General features: G+C 39.0%; 1 protein-coding gene across 1 annotated transcript in view; it reads right to left on the bottom strand.

The window, feature by feature from the left end:
* NSUN7 (NOP2/Sun RNA methyltransferase family member 7) overlaps positions 1–20535 on the bottom strand; it is a 61488-nt gene that overhangs the window by 7148 nt on the left and 33805 nt on the right. The window contains 2 exon segments of the mRNA XM_007453060.1: positions 12262–12379; positions 14172–14273. Coding sequence (XP_007453122.1) covers positions 12262–12379; positions 14172–14273 — 220 coding nt within the window.

Genomic DNA, 20535 nt, shown 5'->3' with positions numbered 1-20535 from the left:
GATAAATGAATTCAGCAAGGTAGCAGGATACAAGATTAATATACAGAAATCGGTTGCATTTCTCTACACTAACAATGAAATATCAGAAAGGGAATGTAAAAAAACAATACCTTTTAAAATCACACCAAAAAAAATAAAATAGGAATAAACTTGACCAAGGAGGTGAAAGACTTATATGCTGATAACTGTAAAACATTAATAAAGAAAATTAAAGATGATTCAAAGAAACAGAAAGATATCCCATGCTCTTGGATTGGAAGAATTAATATTGTTAAAATGGCCATACTACCCAAAGCAGTCTACAGAATTAATGCGATCCCTATCAAGTTACCCATGACATTTTACACAGAACTAAAACAAATAATTCTAAAATTTATATGGAACCATAAAAGACCCAGAATTGCCAAAGCAATCCTGAGGAAAAAGAACAAAGCAGGAGGGGACTTCCCTGGTGGTACAGTGGTTAAGAATCTGCCTGCTAATGCAGGGGACACGAGTTTGATCCCTGGTCTGGGAAGCTCCCATATGCCGTGAAGCAACTAAGCCCATGTGCCACAACTACTGAGCCTGTGCTCTAGAGCCCACAAGTCACAACTACTGAGCCCATGTGCCACAACTACTGAAGCCCGCGTGCCTACAGCCTGTGCTCTACAACAAGAGAAGCCACCGCAGTGAGAAGCCCGTGCACCACAACGAAGAGTAGCTCCCACTCGCCACAACTAGAGAAAGCCTGCGCACAGCAACAAAGACCCAACACAGCCATAGATAGAAAAATAAATAAATATAAATAAATAAATAAAAATTTAAAAGACGAACAAAGCAGGAGGCATAACTGTCCCAGACTTCAGATAATACTACTAAGATACAGTAATCAAAACAGTGTGGTACTGGCACAAAAACAGATATATGGTCAATGGAACAGAATACAGAGCTCAGAAATAAACCCACACACCTATAGGTAAATAATATTCAACAAAGGAGGCAAGAATATACAATGGGAAAAGGACAGTCTCTTCAGCAAGTGGTGCTGGGAAAGTTGGACAGCCACATGTAAATCAATAAAGTTAGAACACACCCTCGCACCATACACAAAAATTAACTCAAAATGGCCTAAAGACTTAAACATAAGACATGAAACCATAAAACTCCTAGAAGAGAACATAGGAAAAACATTCTCTGACATAAATCGTACCAATGTTTTCTTAGGTCAGACTCCCAAGGCAATAGAAATAAAAAAATAAACAAATGGGACCTAATCAAACTCACAAGCTTTTGCACAGCAAGGGAAGCCGTTAAGAAAATGAAAAGACAACCTACTGAATGGGAGAAAATATTTGCAAACAATGCAGCCAACAAGGACTAAATTTCCAAAATATACAAACAGCTCATACAACTCAACAACAAAACAACAAACAATCCAATCGAAAAATTGGCAGAAGATCTTAATAGACATTTCTCCAAAGAAGACATATAGATGGCCAGTAGGCACAGGAAAAGATGCTCAACATTTCTAATTATTAGAGAAATGCAAATCAAAACTACTTGAGGTACCACCTCACACACCGGTCAGAACGGCCATCATTAAAAAAATCTACAAATTACAAATGCTGGAGAGAGTGTGGAGAAAAGAGAACCCTCCTACACTGTTAGTGGGAATGTAAGTTGGTGCAGCCACTGTGGAAAACAGTATGGAGGTTCCTTAAAAAAGGAAAAATAGAAGGGAATTCCCTGGCTGTCCAATGGTTACGACTCCACACTTTCACTGCTGAGGGCCTGGGTTCGATCCCTTGTCAGGGAACTAAGATCCCACAAGCCATGTGGCACAGTCAAAAAAAAAACAAAAAACCTAAAAACAGAATTACCATATGATCCAGAAATCCCAATCCTGGGCATATATCCAGACAAAACTATAATTCAAAAAGATACGTGCACCCTATGTTCAGAGCAGCACTATTCACAACAGCCAAGACATGGAAACAACATAAATGCCCACTGACAGATGAATGGATAAAGAAGATGTGGTACATATATATGCAATGGAATACTAATCAGCCATAAAAAAGAATGAAATAGGACTTCCCTGGTGGCGCAGTGGTTAAGAATCTGCCTTCCAATGCAGGGGGTACAGTTCCGAGCCCTGATCCGGGAAGATCCCACATGCCACGGAGCAACTAAGCCCATGTGCCACAACTACTGAGCCTGTGCTCTAGAGCCCTCAAGCCACAACTACTGAGCCCGTGTGCCACAACTACTGAAGCCCGCACGCCTAGAGCCCGTGCTCCACAACAAGAGAAGCCACTGCAATGAGAAGCCTGCGCACCTCAACGAAGAGTAGCCCCCACTCACCACAACTAGAGGAAGCCTGCACGCAGCAACGAAGACCCAACGCAGCCAAAAAAAAAGAACAAAATAATGCCATTTGCAGCTAGAGATTATCATGCTAAGTGAAGTCAGAAAGAGAAAGACAAATACCATATGATATCACTTATATGTGGAATCTAAAATATGACACAATTAAACCTATTTATGAAACAGAAACAAACTCATAGACATAGAGAACAGACTTGTGGTTGCCAAGAGGGAAGGGGGGTGGGGGAGGGATGGAGTGGGAAGCTGGGGTTAGCAGATGTAAGCTATTATATATAGAATGGATAAACAACAAGGTCCTACTGTATAGCACAGGGAACTATATTCAATATCCTGTGATATACCATAATAGAAAAGAATATTTTTAAAAAAGAATGTATATATATATGTATAACTGAATCAGTTTACTGTACAGCAGAACTTAACACAACATTGTAAAGTCAACCATATGTCAATAAAAAAAAAGAATGTCAAAGCAGTACAATACTATTATAAAATAAAAGCTGTAGTATTTCACGTTAGCTCATAGTTTATTATACTTCCCAAGTTTCCCATCTTTAAACAACTATGCCAAGAACAACCTTTCAACATATTAAAAACTCTTCCCCAAGTCACTAATATGTTAATAAAAAGGCTTCCATTATCAAAACAGGTAAATATGTATAGCAATCACAAACGTATAATCCAAAAAAATCCTTTACCTCCACATGTCAGAATACAAATAGTACAACTTCCTTCTTTTGGTTACTTTTTGCACAATTACAATATAAAAATATGGCCTATCACTACATTATTCTTCTCAATCACTTTTGAGATTAATAGATGACTTATGTGGTGCTCAAGAAAGTACATACCAAAGAAAAGATTTTGTGTCAGAAATACAAAAATCTCTAATGACTAATATGTTTAAACTAAAATTTTAGTTTTTAATATTTAATATTTAATTTTTCATTCAATAGTAAATCGTTCACTCATAAACAATAATTGTTAGAGTCCCATGCTTTTATAAATAAAACATTTAATCAAAGGAACAAATAATTTTCCACAAAAGTTAAAATATCAGGAACTCTTATTAATAATTTTATATGTTATATTCTGAAGTTTAAAACCATTTCAAATTTATATTTATTCACTCATTTGCCTACTATGTGAAAAACATAAATAAAATATTAGCTCTCTTAGTTTACAATTTAGCTGGAGAAACTAATTGGTATACAATAATATAAAGAAGACCACATACGAATGCTGAGCCAAGTAGAGACAAAATTATGTAGGAGTACAGAATAAGGTACAATTAACTGTGGCCATGGAAGATAGCAAATATGAAGACTTCACAGAGGAAGGAGCATTGGTGTTATGTCTTGAAGAATAAGTAGGTTTCCAATAAGGCAAAGACAGGATTCTAGACAGAAAGAAGAACATGAACAAAAGCACAAGTGTCATGAAGATGTATGTTCAGGGAACAGCAAGTATTTCCATGTGGCTGAGGCAGAGAGTGAGTAAGAGGATGTAGAGGTCACTTAGGATGTGGGCGGCAGACACACATGACCTCAAATGACATGCCAAAGAGTCTGGCCAATAGTGGTGCTTAATAAAATGTTTGTGCTGAACTAAGCTGAAATATATTAGCTGGGTAGGTTCTACACAGCTAGTCACTCCTCTTACCAACCTTGTAACAAACAAACTGAATTTCTGAAGCCTATTCGTCTATGTTCTCTACACAAATAGAAAGCATCAAAAAAAAAAATTCACTTATATATCAAATAAAGAATACTCACTGAAAATAATTATTTCTTACCAAAGTAAGGCTGGGATTTTTGTCAGTTAGATATATCTAGCACCTAGAAGAGTGCCTGGTATATAGTAGGTATTCAACAAATATTTATTTAATAGACCCTGCTATATTTTAGCTACATACATGCTATCTTTTCTAATAGTAATAATAATCCATAATCAGTACTGGTAAAGTTACCATACAGAAATTGGCCCTGCATAACAAAATGATCTTCAAACCCCAACTTACAGTCTATTTCTTTGAATAATAAAATAAGTTAATACCCAGAGTCCAACTCATACCTGACTTAGATGATGACATTTGGGAATTTTTGAGTTGGTGATACTTAAATGAGATTTTGGATTTAGAATTGATCTTGGAATGGGTGAAGACTTGAGAATGTTGGAGTGAGATAAATGTATTTTGTGTATGAAACAGACATCAATTTTAGGGGGCCAGAGAGTGGACTATTGTGGGTTCAATAGTGTCCCCCCCACCAAATTCATGTGCACCCAAAACTCCAGAATGTGACCTTATTTGGAAATAGGGTTTTAGCAAAGGAGCTAATACTGGAGTAGGATAAACCCCAGGTCCAATATTGGTGTCCCTACAAGAAGAGAGGATATACAGAGACACACAGGGGAAGACCACATGACGACGGAGGCAGAGATTGGAGTGATGAAGCTACAAGCCAAGGAGCACCAAGGATTGTTAACAAACACCAGAAGCTAGAAGAGAGTCACAGAATAGATTCCCTCTCAGAGGCCCTAGAGGGAATCACCCCTGCCAACTACTTGATTTTGGACTTCTGGTCTCCAGAACTGTGAAAGAATAAATTTCTGTTGTTACAAGTCAACAAGTTTAGGATAATTTATTGTGGCAGCTCAGGCAAATAATACACATGGAAAAAGGAATTTTGAAGATGTAATTAGGTCTCAAATTAGTTAACCTTAAGCTATGGGTATTATCTCAGTGGACCTGACCTAATCACAGGAGCCATCCAGGTCTACAGGTTAGAGACAGAAGAAATCAGAGATTCAAAGCACGAGCAGAGTATAATGCACTATTGTTGGCTTGAAGATGGAGGAATGGCAAGTGGCAAGGAATGAATGTGGTCTCTAGAAGCAGAGAGCAATCTTGGATTGACAGCCCGCAAAACAAGGACCTCAGTCCCACGACCACAAGAGTGAGGATGGAAGCAAATTTTCCCCCAGAGTCTCCAGCAAAGAATTCATCAGGCTGACATCCTGAGCAGAGACTCCATCCATGCCAGACAATTGACCTACAGAACTCTGAGTTAATTAACAGGTACTGTCTTCAACTGCTACATTTGTGGTAATTTCTTAAGCATACATAGAAAACTAATACACAGTGGCTCACATTTAGTGAGGAGAAATGCCAGACTGTCATGGCAGACAGTGGAAGATAGGATTAAAAGCCTCAGAGGAGTGAGCTTGCTTCAGCGGATGTACTACTAGGGCTCAAGAACTCTCCAGAGGACTATGTTGAGAGGAGGGCCCAGAAGATACACATTTTATCAAAGCAACAAGGAGTGTGCTGCTGGGAGGGCAGTACTCATAAGTTCCCTGGTGGCTTCCCTCCCTAGGCCAGGGCTGACAGTAGGAGAGGCCATTATAGAACTGGGCTCACTGAGAGCAATGAGAATAAAGATCCTGAAACAATAGAGACGAAGTGGGCAAAGTACCCATCAGAAGCCAGGCGTAGTGTGATTACTGATTATCTTAATGAGCACCAAGGCTAGAAGAGCAATCCAATCCCACTCATGCACTGTTTATCTTCCCTATACTCCACCTTTACTAGTAACAGAAAGAAAATCAAAACACAGAATACAACCTATCAGTACCTAAACTTCAAGCTCACAGACTGTTCACTATTCGAAAATATTTATCACTAATTCACCACCATGTTAAAATGTCAGATGAGAAAAAACATTTGATCATATCATTAAGCGCTGCAAAGGCTTCTGATAAAATTAGGCATCCATTAGTGATTTTAAAAGTCTCTTATTACGATCCTGGCATAAGTATAGACATACAGATCAATGAAACAGAATTGAGAGGCCAGAAATAAGCCCATTCATCTATGATCAACTGATTTTCAACAGGGGTGCCAAGACCATTCACTGTAGAAAGAATAGTCTCTTCAACAAACGGTGCTGGGACAACTGGATATCCACATGCAAAGGAATGAAGTTGGACCCCTACCTCATAACATATACAAAAATTAATCAAAATGGATAACAGACATAAACGTAAGAGCTAAGATTACAAAGTGGTTGGAAGAAAACATAGGCATAATTCTTCATGACCTTGCATTAAACAACAGTTTCTTAGATATGATACCTAAAGCACAAGCAATAAAATAAAAAACAAATAAATCGAACTTCTTCAACATTATAAAACATTTATGCATCAAAGGACATTATCAAGAAAGTAAAAAGACAGCCCACGAATGGGAGATAATAATTGCAAGTTATATATGTGATAAGGGTATGATATACAGAACATATAAGCGAGTCTTACAATTCAACAATAAAAAAGACAAATACAGTCATCCCTTGGTACGAGGGGGATTGGTTCCAGGACACCCCTTGGATACCAAGATCCACAGATGCTCAAATACCTTATATAAAATGGTATAGTATTTGCATATAACCTAAGCACATGCTCCTGTATACTTTAAATTATCTCCAGACTACTCATAATACCTAATACAATGTAAATACAATGTAAATAGTTGCAGCAAATTCAAGTTTTGCTTTTTGTAAATTGCTGGAATTTTTTTCCAAATATTTTCAATCTGTAGTTGGTTGAATCCTCAGATGTGGACCCCTCAGACATGGAAGGCCAACTGTAACACAATTTTTTTTAATAAATTTATTTAATTATTTATTTTTCGCTGCGTTGGGTCTTCGTTGCTGCTCATGGGCTTTCTCTAGTTGCAGCAAGCTGGGGCTACTCTTCATTACAGTGTGCAGGCTTCTTGTTGCAGTGGCTTCTCTTGTTGTGGAGCATGGGCTCTAGGCACGAGGGCTTCAGCAGCTGTGGCATGTGGGCTCAGTAGTTGTGGCTCACGGGCTCTAGAGCGCAGGCTCAGTAGTTGTGGCACACGGGCTTAGTTGCTCCGCGGCATGTGGGATCTTCCTGGACCAGGGCTCGAACTCGTGTCTCCTGCCTTGGCAGGCGGATTCTTAACCAGTGCGCCACCAGGGAAGTCCCATAATACAGTTTTTAAATGGGCAAAGAACCTGAAGACATTGTCCAAAGAAGATATATAAATAGTTAAAAGCACATGACAAGAAGCTCAACATCATTAGTTCCCAGGAAAATTCAAATCAAAACCACAGTGACCAAGATTGGCCAAGATGGAAGAGTAGGAAGACTCTGAGCTCACTTCCTCTCACAAGCACACCAAAATCACAACTAATTGCAGAACAACCACTGATGAAAAAGTCTGGTACCTACCAGAAAAGATCTTCAACTAAAGACATAAAGAAAGAGCCACAAGACAGGTAGGAGGGGCAGACTTGAAATATAGCTAAGTCCCATAACCCCAGGTGGGTGACCCACAATTTGGAGAATAATTATATTGCAGAGGGTCTCCCACAAGAGTGACAGTTATGAGCACCACGTCAGGCTCCCCAGCCTGGGGGTCTGGCACCGGGAAGACAAGGCCCCAGGGCATTTGGCCTTGAAGGCCAGTGGGACTTAATTTTGGGAGTCCCACAGGACTGGGAGAAATAGACTTCACTCTTAAATGGCACACACAAAATCTCACATGTTCTGGAACCCAGGGAAAAAGCAGTAATTTGATAGGAGCCTGGGCCAGACCTACCTGCTGGTCTTGCAGAGTCTCTCAGAGAGGTGAGGGGTGGCTGCACTCACCCAGAGAGGTGCACAGACACTGGTGGCAGCCATTCTTGGGAGTTCCTTCTACCACATGGATGCTGATACTGGCGAACACCATTGTGGAATCCTCCCTCTAGCTCATTAGCACCAAGACCTGGCCCCAGCCAACCCAACAGACTTTAGGTGCCAGTGCTGCGACAAATCAGGCCAAGCAACTAATTGGGTGGGATACAGCACCACCCATCAGCAGACAGACTGCCTAAAGACCTCCACATCTGCCTCTGGACACAGCCCTGCCCAATAGAGGGCCCAGAGCCCATTTCCACCCACCAGTGAGCAAGCACCAGCCCCAGAATCCTCTGGGCCTTGCCTCCTCTAGCCTCTGGACCAGGCTGACCCAACGTGGGCAGACACCAGATGCAAGAAAACCACAATCCCACAGCCTGCAAACCTATTCTGTCCAGACCAGGCCAGACCCTGCCCTGGGACCAGCTGGGCCCTGGCCCTGCCCACTAACAGGCCAACACAAGCTTCAGGACACCCCAGACTCTGTACCCAACTGTGTCAGGATCTGCTCCCCTTCCCTGCCTCAGCCCCAGCCATGTTATATCAGCTCTGGGATGTCTGGGCCCTGCAACCAGACTCCAGGACCTGGCTCTTGATGTCAGTAGTCCAGCATTAACCCTAGGACCCAGCTTCAACCACCAGTGGGTGGGTATCCCATAGATTTTGTAAGGTTGTGCTTTCATTTTCATTTGTCTTGAGGCATTTCCTGATTTCTTCTTTGATTTCATTGTTGACCCATTGGTTTCTTAGTAGCATGTTGTTCAGTCTCCATGTGTTCATTCTTTTTCTGTTTTTCTTTCTGTGGTTGATTTCTGGTTTCATACTGTTGTGGTCAGATAAGATGTTTCAAATAATTTCTATCCTTTTAAATTTGTTGAGGTTTTTTTTCATGACCTAGTATGTGGTCTATCCTAGAGAACATTCCATGTGCCCTTGAAAAGAATCTGTATTCTGGATTTTTTGGAAGTAGTGTTCTGTAGATATCAATTAAGTTCTACTGATCTATTGTGTCATTTAGAACCTCTGTTGCCTTACTGATTTTTTGTCTGGATGATCTGTCCATTGATGTCAATGGGGTGTTAAGGTCTACTATTATTGTATTATTGTCAGTTTCTCCCTTTGTATCTGTTAGTATCTTCAAAGAACTTATACCTACCCTTCTCAAACTATTCCAAAAAATTGAAGAGGGACCACTCCCAAATTCATTCTGAAGCCACCATCACCCTGATACCAAAACCAGACAAAAACACTACAAAAAATGAAAACCACAGGCCAATATATTTGATGAATATAGATGCAAAAATCTTCAAAACAAGATATTAGCAAACAAAATCCAACAATATGTAAAAAGGATAATACACCATGATCAAGCTGTAATCATTCCAGGGTAGCAAGGACAGCTCAATATACGCAATCAATCAATGTGATACACCACATTAACAAAAGGAAAGACAAAAACCACATGATCATCTCAATAGACAGAAAAAGCATTTGACAAAATTCAACACCCATCTTGATAAAAACTGTCACAGAAGTGGGTATAGGGGGAACATATTTCAACATAATAAAAGCCATTTATGACAAACCCACAGCCAACATAATACTGAACAGTGAAAAGCTAAACGCCTTCCCACTAAATTCAGGAACAAGACAAGGATGCCCAGTTTCACCACTTCTACTCAACATAGTATTGGAAGTCCTAGCCCCAACAATCAGATAAGAAAAAGAAATGAAAGGTATCCAAATTGGAAGGGAAGAGGTAAAATTGTCACTATTTGGAGATGACATGATACTCTATATAGAGAACCCTAAAGTCTCCACACAAAAACTATGAGAATAAATGAATTCAGCAAGGTAGTAGGATACAATATTAATATACAGAAATTTGTTGCATTTCTTTACACTAACAATGAAATTTCAGAAAGTAAAAAAAAAATCCTGTTTAAAACTGTGTCAAAAAAAATACCTAGGAATAAACTCAATCAAGGCAGTAAACACCTATATGCTGAAGACCATAAAACTTTGAAAAAGAAACTGAAGATGATTCAAAGAAATGGAAAGATATCCCATGCACTTGGATTGGAAGAATTAATATTTTTTAAATGGCCATACTACTCAAAGCAATCTACAGATTTAATGCAATCCTTATCAAAATACCCATGACATTTTTCACAGAACTAAAACAAATAATCCTAAAATGTATATGGAACAACAAAAGGCCCAGAATTATCAAAGCAATCCTGAGGGGAAAGAACAAAGCAGGAGGCATAACCCTCCAGACTTCAGACTATACTACAAAGTTACAGTAATCAAAAGAGTATGCTGTTGGCACAAAAACAGACATATAGTTCAGTGGAACAGAACAGACAGCCCAGAAATAAACCCAGAAATCTATGATCAATTAATCTTTGACAAAACAGGCAAGAATATACAATGGAGAAAAGACAGTCTCTCTTGAAGACTTGTTGATGTGGTATTGGGAAAGCTGGACAGCTACCTGTAAATCAATGAAATTACAACACTCTCTCACACCATACACAAAAATAAACTCAAAATGGTTTAAAGACCTAAATATAAGATTTGACACCATAAAACTCCTAGAAGAGAACATAGGAAAAACATTCTCTGACATAAATCGTACCAATGTTTTCTTAGGTCAGACTCCCAAGGCAATAGAAATTAAAAAATAAATAAACAAATGGGACCTAATCAAACTTACAAGCTTTTGCACAGCAAGGGAAACCATTAAAAAATGAAAAGACAACCTAAGGAATGGGAGAAAATATTTGCAAACAATGCAACCAACAAGGACTTAATTTCCAAAATATACAAACAGCTCATACAACTTAACAACAAAAAAACAAACAACCCAATCGAAAAACTGGCAGAAGACCTTAATAGACATTTCTCCAAAGAAGACATACAGATGGCCAGTAGGCACATGAAAAGACGATCAATGTTGCTAATTATTACAACCCAATCGAAAAACTGGCAGAAGACCTTAATAGACATTTCTCCAAAGAAGACATACAGATGGCCAGTAGGCACATGAAAAGATGATCAATGTTACTAATTATTACAGATGCAAATCAAAACCACAATGAAGCATCACCTCACACTGGTCAGAATGGCTGTCATCAAAAAGTCTACACATAATAAATGCCAGAGAGGGTGTGGAGATGTTCCTCTATTTTTGCCATATTACATTCTTAGAACCTTATCCCTGACAGACAAATCAAGAGTCATCCACACTAACGATTTTGGTCATATACCTGAAATAATTCTCTTTGCCACTAGATGGAGATTTAGTTAATGAGCTGTGTTGAGAAGCTGGCAGAAAAAAGGTTGGCTGTTAGCTACCAACAAGAATTACTAAATAAGGAAGCAAAGTAAGAAGGGAAATACGGATGTGGTTACAAACATGTCCACCTGTGAACTGGCAAAGGAAAAATATCTAATTAAAAGGAGAGAGCAAACCATATACATATTAAGATGCTACTATAAGAATTACAGTAAAAGTTCAGAACAGGAGAAATAAGTAAAAAATAGGAGACATTTTTAAATACCTTATTAATTGTCACAGTCTTGAAGAACTAATTGGTATCATATAGTAATCTTAAATATACTCCTTATCTTGACGTCCAGAGTTTGAATGGAGTATTACTGTTTTTCTTCTCTGCCCCTAGTTTATTATAGCGTTTTACCCAGAAGCTACTATGGTTATTCAAGCTATTCTTATCTTAGTCCTTGGTGCCAAAGGCTAAATGGGTCTAAGAAACACATGTTTTCAGATAATAAACATCCAATTTTCTCTTTATTTTCTAAGGTTATTTTATACTCTTACTTTTCTTCTACTGAAGCACAGATGTATCTAAAACTCAGGGTATAAACTTTATACTCAATTTATCCAGAAATCAATCAAGTCAAAGCCCAAATGCCTTTAGCCTTATTTAACAATAACAACAAAAACAAGAATCTTTTAGTGTACAAGAGAATGCACATGCCAAGCCATTGTAAAGCCTTTACAGAATCTACTTTAAAGTTGTAAGAAGTTAGGCTATTTGGTCATATTAAAGTCTAATAAAAAGGAACTGAAACGTCTTCTACTTCTAACTCAGAAAATCAAAATTTTTCACTTTCAAAAATATTTGGTTGAGGTGTTTAGAAGAATCCTTCCTTTCTTACCTATAAGATTGTACTTTAGTCCCGTGGTCTTGAAATTCCAGTGCTTTCTTAACAACGGCTTCATTTTCTTCTGGATAAACTGAATATGTGCAGTAAACAACTGCTTGAGCTCTAGTAACTACATTTAAAGAAGATGGAATTAATATAATGACCCCAGTAACAATCCTAAACAAATCTGTTAAGTTTTCAAATGTCTGTCTGTACTAATACCACATGGTTTTGATGGGAATTATTTCTATAGATGCTTGCATGGCTCCCCTTTAAAGCATGTATTAGTAATGTAGTCTGTGGCCAATAAATAAAGTAAATCTAACTGGATTGTATGGAAATCTAATCAATGTGACCAACCTAATTACAAACACAAACAAATAAATACTGCAGATTACCATAAGCTTGACACTCCCAGCTATTCTTCCACAAGCCATATCACGTAACTAGTTAAAAGGACTCTAGAAACAGACAGACTTAGATGTGAATCCCAATTCTGTAACTTACTGCTGTATGAACCTGGGAAAATTACTTAACTCTCCAATTCTTCAACTGTAAAATGAGGTAATCTTACTACCTGCAACTCGCTCACTTATTCACACTTACTGGGCACCTACTACATGCTAGGCAGTGTTCTCACCATTCAATACACACACACAAAAATCCCTGCCCCAGAGAGCTTATTTTCTGTTTCATTGACATAAAACAAATAAATAAGAAAATTAGGGAATTCCCTGGTGGTCCAGTGGTTAGGACTCAGCGCTCTCACTGCCAGAGGCCCACGTTCGATCCCTGGTTGGGGAACTAAGATCCTGCAAGCCAAGCAGTGGCACAGCCCAAGTAAAAAAAAAATACCACACACACACACACACACACACACACACACACACACACACACACACACACACACACACATAGCATTAGGAAGTGACAAATGCTACAGAGCAAATCAAAGCAGATACGGAGGACAGTTAGTTTCAAAAGATTATCCTGCAATTTTAAATAGAGTCATCAGAGAAAGAAGTTTAAAAATGCATTATTTATCAACTTCCTCATCTTCCAATCAACTCATTTCATAGATCATATATACTATCATATTCAAATAAATATTTTTAATAACATCAATTAAAGGGGCAGAACTCCTCTGTGTTTTCTATTTTGCCTTATTTCTACTTCACATGTTATATCTTCATATATTAAATCATCTATACTCTATACTTACCTTTGAGCCTTTGGAGGTCAGGATTTATCCACACTCATATCCCTAACAACCAGCTTAATATCTGACCCAGAGTAGGCACTTGATAAACATGCACTGAATTAATTACAGTTTATATAATTTCTCAGAGACTTCTAGATTTCCATATCTATGTGTGGAAGGGCATTGGTACTCAAAATCTAAATGCTACTCAAAATCTAAATGCAGTGATTGAAGCAATAATATAAATACTTAAAGAGCCTTGTTACTCGGACTTAAAGAGATCTAGGCTTTATCTGTAATTGCATCTCTCTGTTCTCTTTTTAGTACTAAGAGAAGTAAGAGTTTGATTAAAATTGGGATTATAGAAGAGTTAGGGGCAGGCACAATGACAACGGAAAAATTACATCGAGTAAGAAGCCAAAGAAAAGAAATAAAGATGATGAAACTGTACAACAATGGATGTATGTAATTATTTTACTTCAGCATTAAAGAAAACTGTAAATTATTCTTGCTAACCTATGTTTAAAATGATAGTAAAGCACATATTTTTGAGAATTAAATTGGTAAAAATAAATATTTTGTTATTTGAAGGAACTGAGTGTTCTGAAAAATTCACTTATGGTTCACACATCATTGCCTGAATATAATAGATAAATGAAGTATTAATGTTTCTAAGATTTACAACATATTTTCAGATTGATTACACTGATAACAAACTTACATTTCATTGCATGTGTTAGCTGTTCATATTGCTGTTGAGCAAGAACATGAAGTTTATCTTCAGACGGGCCTCCTTGAGAGAAATCTTTAAGTAAACCTGTATCTAAAAGGAAATAAATGCTTTTAAATATATCACTATTAGATGTTTTTCATATATTGCTATTATCACATTATTTAATATTTTAATCATTTTCCCTATTAATGACAGTTTTCATGGAAAATATTTATCAAAAATAAACAGGCAGGGGACTTCCCTGGTGGCGCAGTGGTTAAGAATCCACCTGCCAATGCAGGGGACACGGGTTCAAGCCCTGGTCTGGGAAGATCCCACATGCCGCGGAGCAACTAAGCCCATGCACCACAACTACTGAGCATGTGCCCTGGAGCCCGTGAGCCACAACAACTGAAGCCTGCATGCCACAACTACTGAAGCCTACGTGCCTAGAGCCCATGCTCTGCAACAAGAGAAGCCACTGCAATGAGAAGCCCATGCATCGCAATGAAGAATAGCCCCCACTCGTTGTAACTGGAGAAAGCCCGCACACAACAATGAAGACCCAACCAAAAATAAATGAATAAAAATAAATAAATTTTTTAAAATAGATAAATAAATAGGCAGTATTATAAAAATACTGACTTAAAAACTGAATTGATAAAGGTAATTTTGCTTAGTTTTAATATTATTTTTCCTTTTTTCTCCAAGTTCTTATGATATAGTCATCCAACCAGCCAAAATAAGTCATTTAGGTATAAAAAACAGAATACAGTCAGTCTGGGTACTAATAGAAGGAAAAAAGATTTATTTTCCAAGGTAGAAACTGATGGGCTATAGTCAGATCTGAGCAAGAAAGAACGCAAAAGGATACAGTTAAAAACATTAACTTACTGAAAGAAATTTTGGAAGAAAAAACTAGAGGGCCCGTGTGCAGCAATGAAGACCCAATGCAGCCAAAAATAAATAAATAAAATTAATAAAATGAAAGAAATTCTTATAGTAATTCTTTAAATTTCTGAAACTTTTTTTTTTTTTTTTTTTTTTTTTTTGCGGTACGCGGGCCTCTCACTGTTGTGGCCTCTCCCGTTGCGGAGCACAGGCTCTGGACGCGCAGGCTCAGCGGCCATGGCTCACAGGCCTAGCCGCTCCACAGCATGTGGGATCTTCCCAGACTGGGGCACAAATCCGTGTCCCCTGCATCAGCAGGTGGACTCTCAACCACTGCACCACCAGGGAAGCCCATGAAACTATTTTTAACATATTTCTTGATAATATTAACTAAGATATATTGAATACTACTCTAAATAGATTATTTTATTCAACAACCCTTGAAGCATTATTATTCCTTTTAACATTGAAAAAACTGTTCAAGCATACATTAAACAACTTGTCTAAGGTCACATGGCTACTAGTTGAGAGCCAGGTTCTAGCTTGGCAATCTGACCAACCTTCTAACCCCTGTTTTATTCTGCCTCTCAGTAACTCCCTGCAGTATGAAAGCCAATTATTTATACCATATACTTGGCTATTCCCCACTCCAGTAATATCACTAAAGGTTAATTAAACTCCATTTCTTCCCAATTTAGTTTTACACTTTACATTTTTCTCTTTCATCACTTTTTAAAGGACTATTTACCCATTATTATACTCTAAATCAGCTTACCTTTTCACCCCATTTTAAAATAATTCCAAGATGTTAGCAGAGATCGACTTCATACATTCCTCAAATATGATAATTTTTATGATAAACATTCTAAAATTGGTTGTAATGTTTTCCAATGTTAAATTGTTTTTCAAACTAATTCATGATTTCTCACGAATCTAAGTCTTTTGGATTCATCCCCACTAAATTTATGACTAATATTTCTACCATAATCACTAGGTCAGCAGTTCCTTATTTGCTCTGGCTATTACCTCATCAAAGTACAGTTTCCATCAAAACCCTCCTCTTTTCCAGGTTTGCCAAAGACCATTTCTTGGCTTAACCGGTCACCTCTTCAAGGATTTCAAAATATTACCAATATCTAGGAAACTTTTTACTTTCCCTCTTTTTGTCATTTGTAGTTACCTTTGTGCTTCACCCACACCCCAGCCTCTAAATGATTTTTACCTATGGTTTATTTTGTTCTGCATTCCCACTTCAAGATGACCCAGGATAAGGCCAGAGTCTCACAACAGTTCTAAGCTCTAGTTCTCTTAACTGGAATGCTTATTGTAGCTGCAGCTATTTCGTCCCCTCTTCTTTCAAAATCTAATTCTTCTTTGATCATTTCCCAAAGTTAGTATGGGAATTTTCTCAGTCTACCATACTCCCATCTGAGTTGGTTAGTCTTGGAAAGAAATTTTCTGTAGCAAGACAGAATTCCACATAGTTCAGTATAAGCCCAGTTAAAAATTGTGTGGTATAGTGCAGGGGTCCCCAACCCCCAGCCACGGACCAGTAGTGGTCCGTGGCCTGTTAGGAACTGGGCCACACAGCAGGAGGTGAGCAGTGGGCGAGAGAGTGAAGCTTCATCTGTATTTACAGCCTCTCCCCATCACTCACATTACCGCCTGAGCTCCACCTTCTGTCAGATCAGGGGCAGCATTAGATTCTCATAGGAATGTGAACCCTACTGTGCTGCACATGCGAGGGATCTAGGTTGCGTGGTCCTTAAGAGAATCTAACGCCTGATGATCTGAGGTGGAGCTGAGGCAGTGATGCTAGCGCTGGGGCACGGCTGCAAATACAGATTATCATTAGCAGAGAGGTTTGACTGCACAGAGACCATAATAAATCAATTGCTTGCAGACTCATATCAAATCCCTATCAGTTATACAGATTGCCAACAAACACATGAAAGAATGTTCAACATCATTAATCGTTAGAGAAATGCAAATCAAAACTGCAATGAGATATCATCTCACACCGGTCAGAATGGCCATCATCAAAAAATCTACAAACAGGGCTTCCCTGGTGGTGCAGTGGTTGAGAGTCCGCCTGCCGATGCAGGGGACACGGGTTCGTGCCCCGGTCCAGGAAGATCCCACGTGCTGCAGAGCAGCTAGGCCCGTGAGCCATGGCCACTGAGCCTGTGCGTCCGGAGCCTGTGATCAGCAAAGGGAGAGGCCACAACAGTAAGAGGCCCGCATACCGCAAAAAAAAAAAAAAATCTACAAACAATAAATTCTGGAGAGGGTGTGGAGAAAAGGCAACCCTCTTGCACTGTTGGTGGGAATGTAAATTGATACAGCCATTATGGAGAACAGTATGGAGGTTCCTTAAAAAACTAAAAATAGAACTACCATACGACCCAGCAATCCCACTACTGTGCATATACCCTGAGAAAACCATAACTCAAAAAGAGTCATGTACCAAAATATTCATTGCAGCTCTATTTACAACAGCCAGGACATGGAAGCAACCTAAGTGTCCATCAACAGATGAATGGATAAAGAAGATGTGGCACATACATACAATGGAATATTACTCAGCCATAAAAAGAAACGAAACTGAGTTATTTGTAGTGAGGTGGATGGACTTAGAGTTTGTCATACAGAGTAAAGTAAGTCAGAAAGAGAAAAACAAATGCCATATGCTAACACATATATATGGAATCTAAGGAAAAAAAAAAAAAAGGTCACGAAGAACCTAGAGGCAAGACGGGAATAAAGACGCAGACCTACTAGAGAATGGACTTGAGGATATGGGGAGGGGGAAGCGTAAGCTGTGACAAAGTGAGAGAGTGGCATGGACATATATACACTACCAAAAGTAAAATAGCTTGTGGGAAGCAGCCGCATAGCACAGGGAGATCAGCTCGGTGCTTTGTGACCACTTAGAGGGGTGGGATAGGGAGGGTGGGAGGGAGGGAGACGCAAAAGGAAAGAGATATGGGAACATATGTATAACTGATTCACTTTGTTATAAAGCAGAAACTAACACACCATTGTAAAGCAATTATACTCCAATAAAGATGTTAAAAAAAAAAATCCCTATCAGTGAGTGGCAAGTAACAATTAAGCTGCCTCTTATGGAGTAGACTGGACATAAGCAACACACTTCGGGTGTCACTGTCTCCCATCACCCCCAGATGGGACCATCTAGTTGCAGGAAAACAAGCTCAGGGCTCCCACTGATTCTGCATTATGGTGAGTTGTATACTTATTTCATTATATATTACAATGTAACAATAATAGAAATAAAGTGTACAATAAGGACTTCCCTAGTGGCAGAGTGGTTAAGAATCGCCTGCTGGACTTCCCTGGTGGCGGAGTGGTTAAGAATCAGCCTGGCAATGCAGGGGACACGGGTTCGAGCCCTGGTCCGGGAAGATCTAAGCAACTAAGAGCAACTAAGCAACTAAGCAGAGCAACTAAGCAACTAAGCGGAGCAACTAAGCCCGTGCGTCACAACTACTGAACCTGCACTCTACAGCCCACGAGTCAAAACTACTGAGTCCGTGTGCCACAACTACTGAAGCCTGCATGCCTTGAACCCATGTTCCGCAACAAGAGAAGCCACCACAATGAGAAGCCCGCAAACCACAACGAAGAGTAGCCCCCGCTCGCTACAAATAGAGAAAGCCCGTGCGCAGCAACAAAGACTCAACACAGCCAAAAATAAATAAATTTTTAAAATTAAAAAAAAAAAAAAGCACACAAAAATGTAGTGTGCTTGAATCATCCCGAAACCATCCCCCCAACTCCAACCATCAGTCCGTGGAAAAACTGTCTTCCACTAAACCAGTCCCTGGTGCCAAAAAGGTTGGGGACCACTGGTATAGTGGAATTCTTTCTATAGTGTAGTATAGTGGAATGTGCTAACTAATCGGAATTTGAATTCCAGCTTTGAATCTAGCTACATGACCTCAGGCAACTTGCTAAATTTGTCTGAATCTTGGGGGGGGTTTTTCCCCTTTATAAAACAGAGATAATTAAATAACACTATCCTCACAAAGTTATTGTGAATACTAAGTTATAATGCATGAACACTTCCTAGATATTGACTGGGGCATAGTTGCGCTCCATAAATATTAGTTTCTTTCCCTCAATTACTTTTACTTCATTTTAGATTCTGTGCTTGCTAGGAATAGAAAACAGTTACTCAACATATTCTGAATGTTGGTTGTCTAATATTCTAGTTAACCGTACCTATGCCTTTCACTATAAACAAGGGATTAGAGAAAGAAGCAATTTCAGTTAACATACTGTGATTAAGAGCATGATTCAAAGGCCAGAGTCAGAGCAGTAGTGTTTGAATCCAGGCTCTGACACTTACCAGTCAAAAGACTCTGAGTGGCTTCAACCTCTCTTGAGCCTCAGATTCCATATTTATAAAAGAGACATAATGAGTAACCAATTCATTGAGTTCTTGTGAGGATTTGATGAAATAATCCAAGCAAAGTATTTAGTTCAGTGCCTTATACATAAGTGCTCAATAAATGTTAATGTTAAATAATATTTCTTGGGCTTCCCTGGTGGCGCAATGGTTGAGAGTCCGTCTGCCAATGCAGGGGACGCAGGTTTGTGCCCCGGTCTGGGAAGATCCCACGTGCCGCGGAGCGGCTAGGCCCGTGAGCCATGGCCGCCGAGGCTGCGTGTCCGGAGCCTGTGCTCCGCAACAGGAGAGGCCACAACAGTGAGAGGCCCTCGTACCGCAAAAAATAATAATAATATTTCTTAATTTATTAAAGAAGCAAATAAACTATTCTCAGAATATTTAATCTGAGATATTTGTATCATAAAACATACATACTGGGGGTTAAAGAAGTCTTGAGTTTGAAATAGTCTGATCATGATTTAATTGGGATCATCTTGGAGCACAGACTCTAGAGTTAGGCAGATCTAAATCTGAATCCTAGCTCTCTTACCAACTAGTTATGTGACTATATAAAAATGAATGAATCTTTCTGAGTCTCAGTTTTTTTACCTATAAAATGCTGATAAATGTTAATGCCTATATTCTGAGCTCTGGTATATGCCAGAATAGCATACTGACATCTGTTCTGATTGCCTACATCACTCTAATTATTGAACATTTTGAATATTCCCCTTGCCCGTATCTCACAGAACTGGTATAATAAAGATTAAATGAGGTAATTGATGTAAAACACTTTATCCATATTAAGTGCTTTATATATGGTAGTTATTCATTAATCAGATGTATCTGATATGTCATCTTAATGATTTTAAAAATTTCATTTTAAAAATATTAAAATTTCAGGGCTTCCCTGGTGGTGCAGTGGTTGAGAGTCCGCCTGCCGATGCAGGGGATAAGGGTTCGTGCCCCGGTCCGGGAGGATCCCACATGCCGCGGAGCGGCTGGGCCCGTGAGCCACGGCCGCTGAGCCTGCGCGTCCGGAGCCTGTGCTCCGCAGCGGGAGAGGCC

This window comes from Lipotes vexillifer, unplaced genomic scaffold (assembly GCF_000442215.2).
Source record: "Lipotes vexillifer unplaced genomic scaffold, Lipotes_vexillifer_v1.1 scaffold1272, whole genome shotgun sequence".
NCBI lineage: Eukaryota > Metazoa > Chordata > Mammalia > Artiodactyla > Lipotidae > Lipotes > Lipotes vexillifer.
This window is presented reverse-complemented; position numbering and strand designations above follow the sequence as displayed.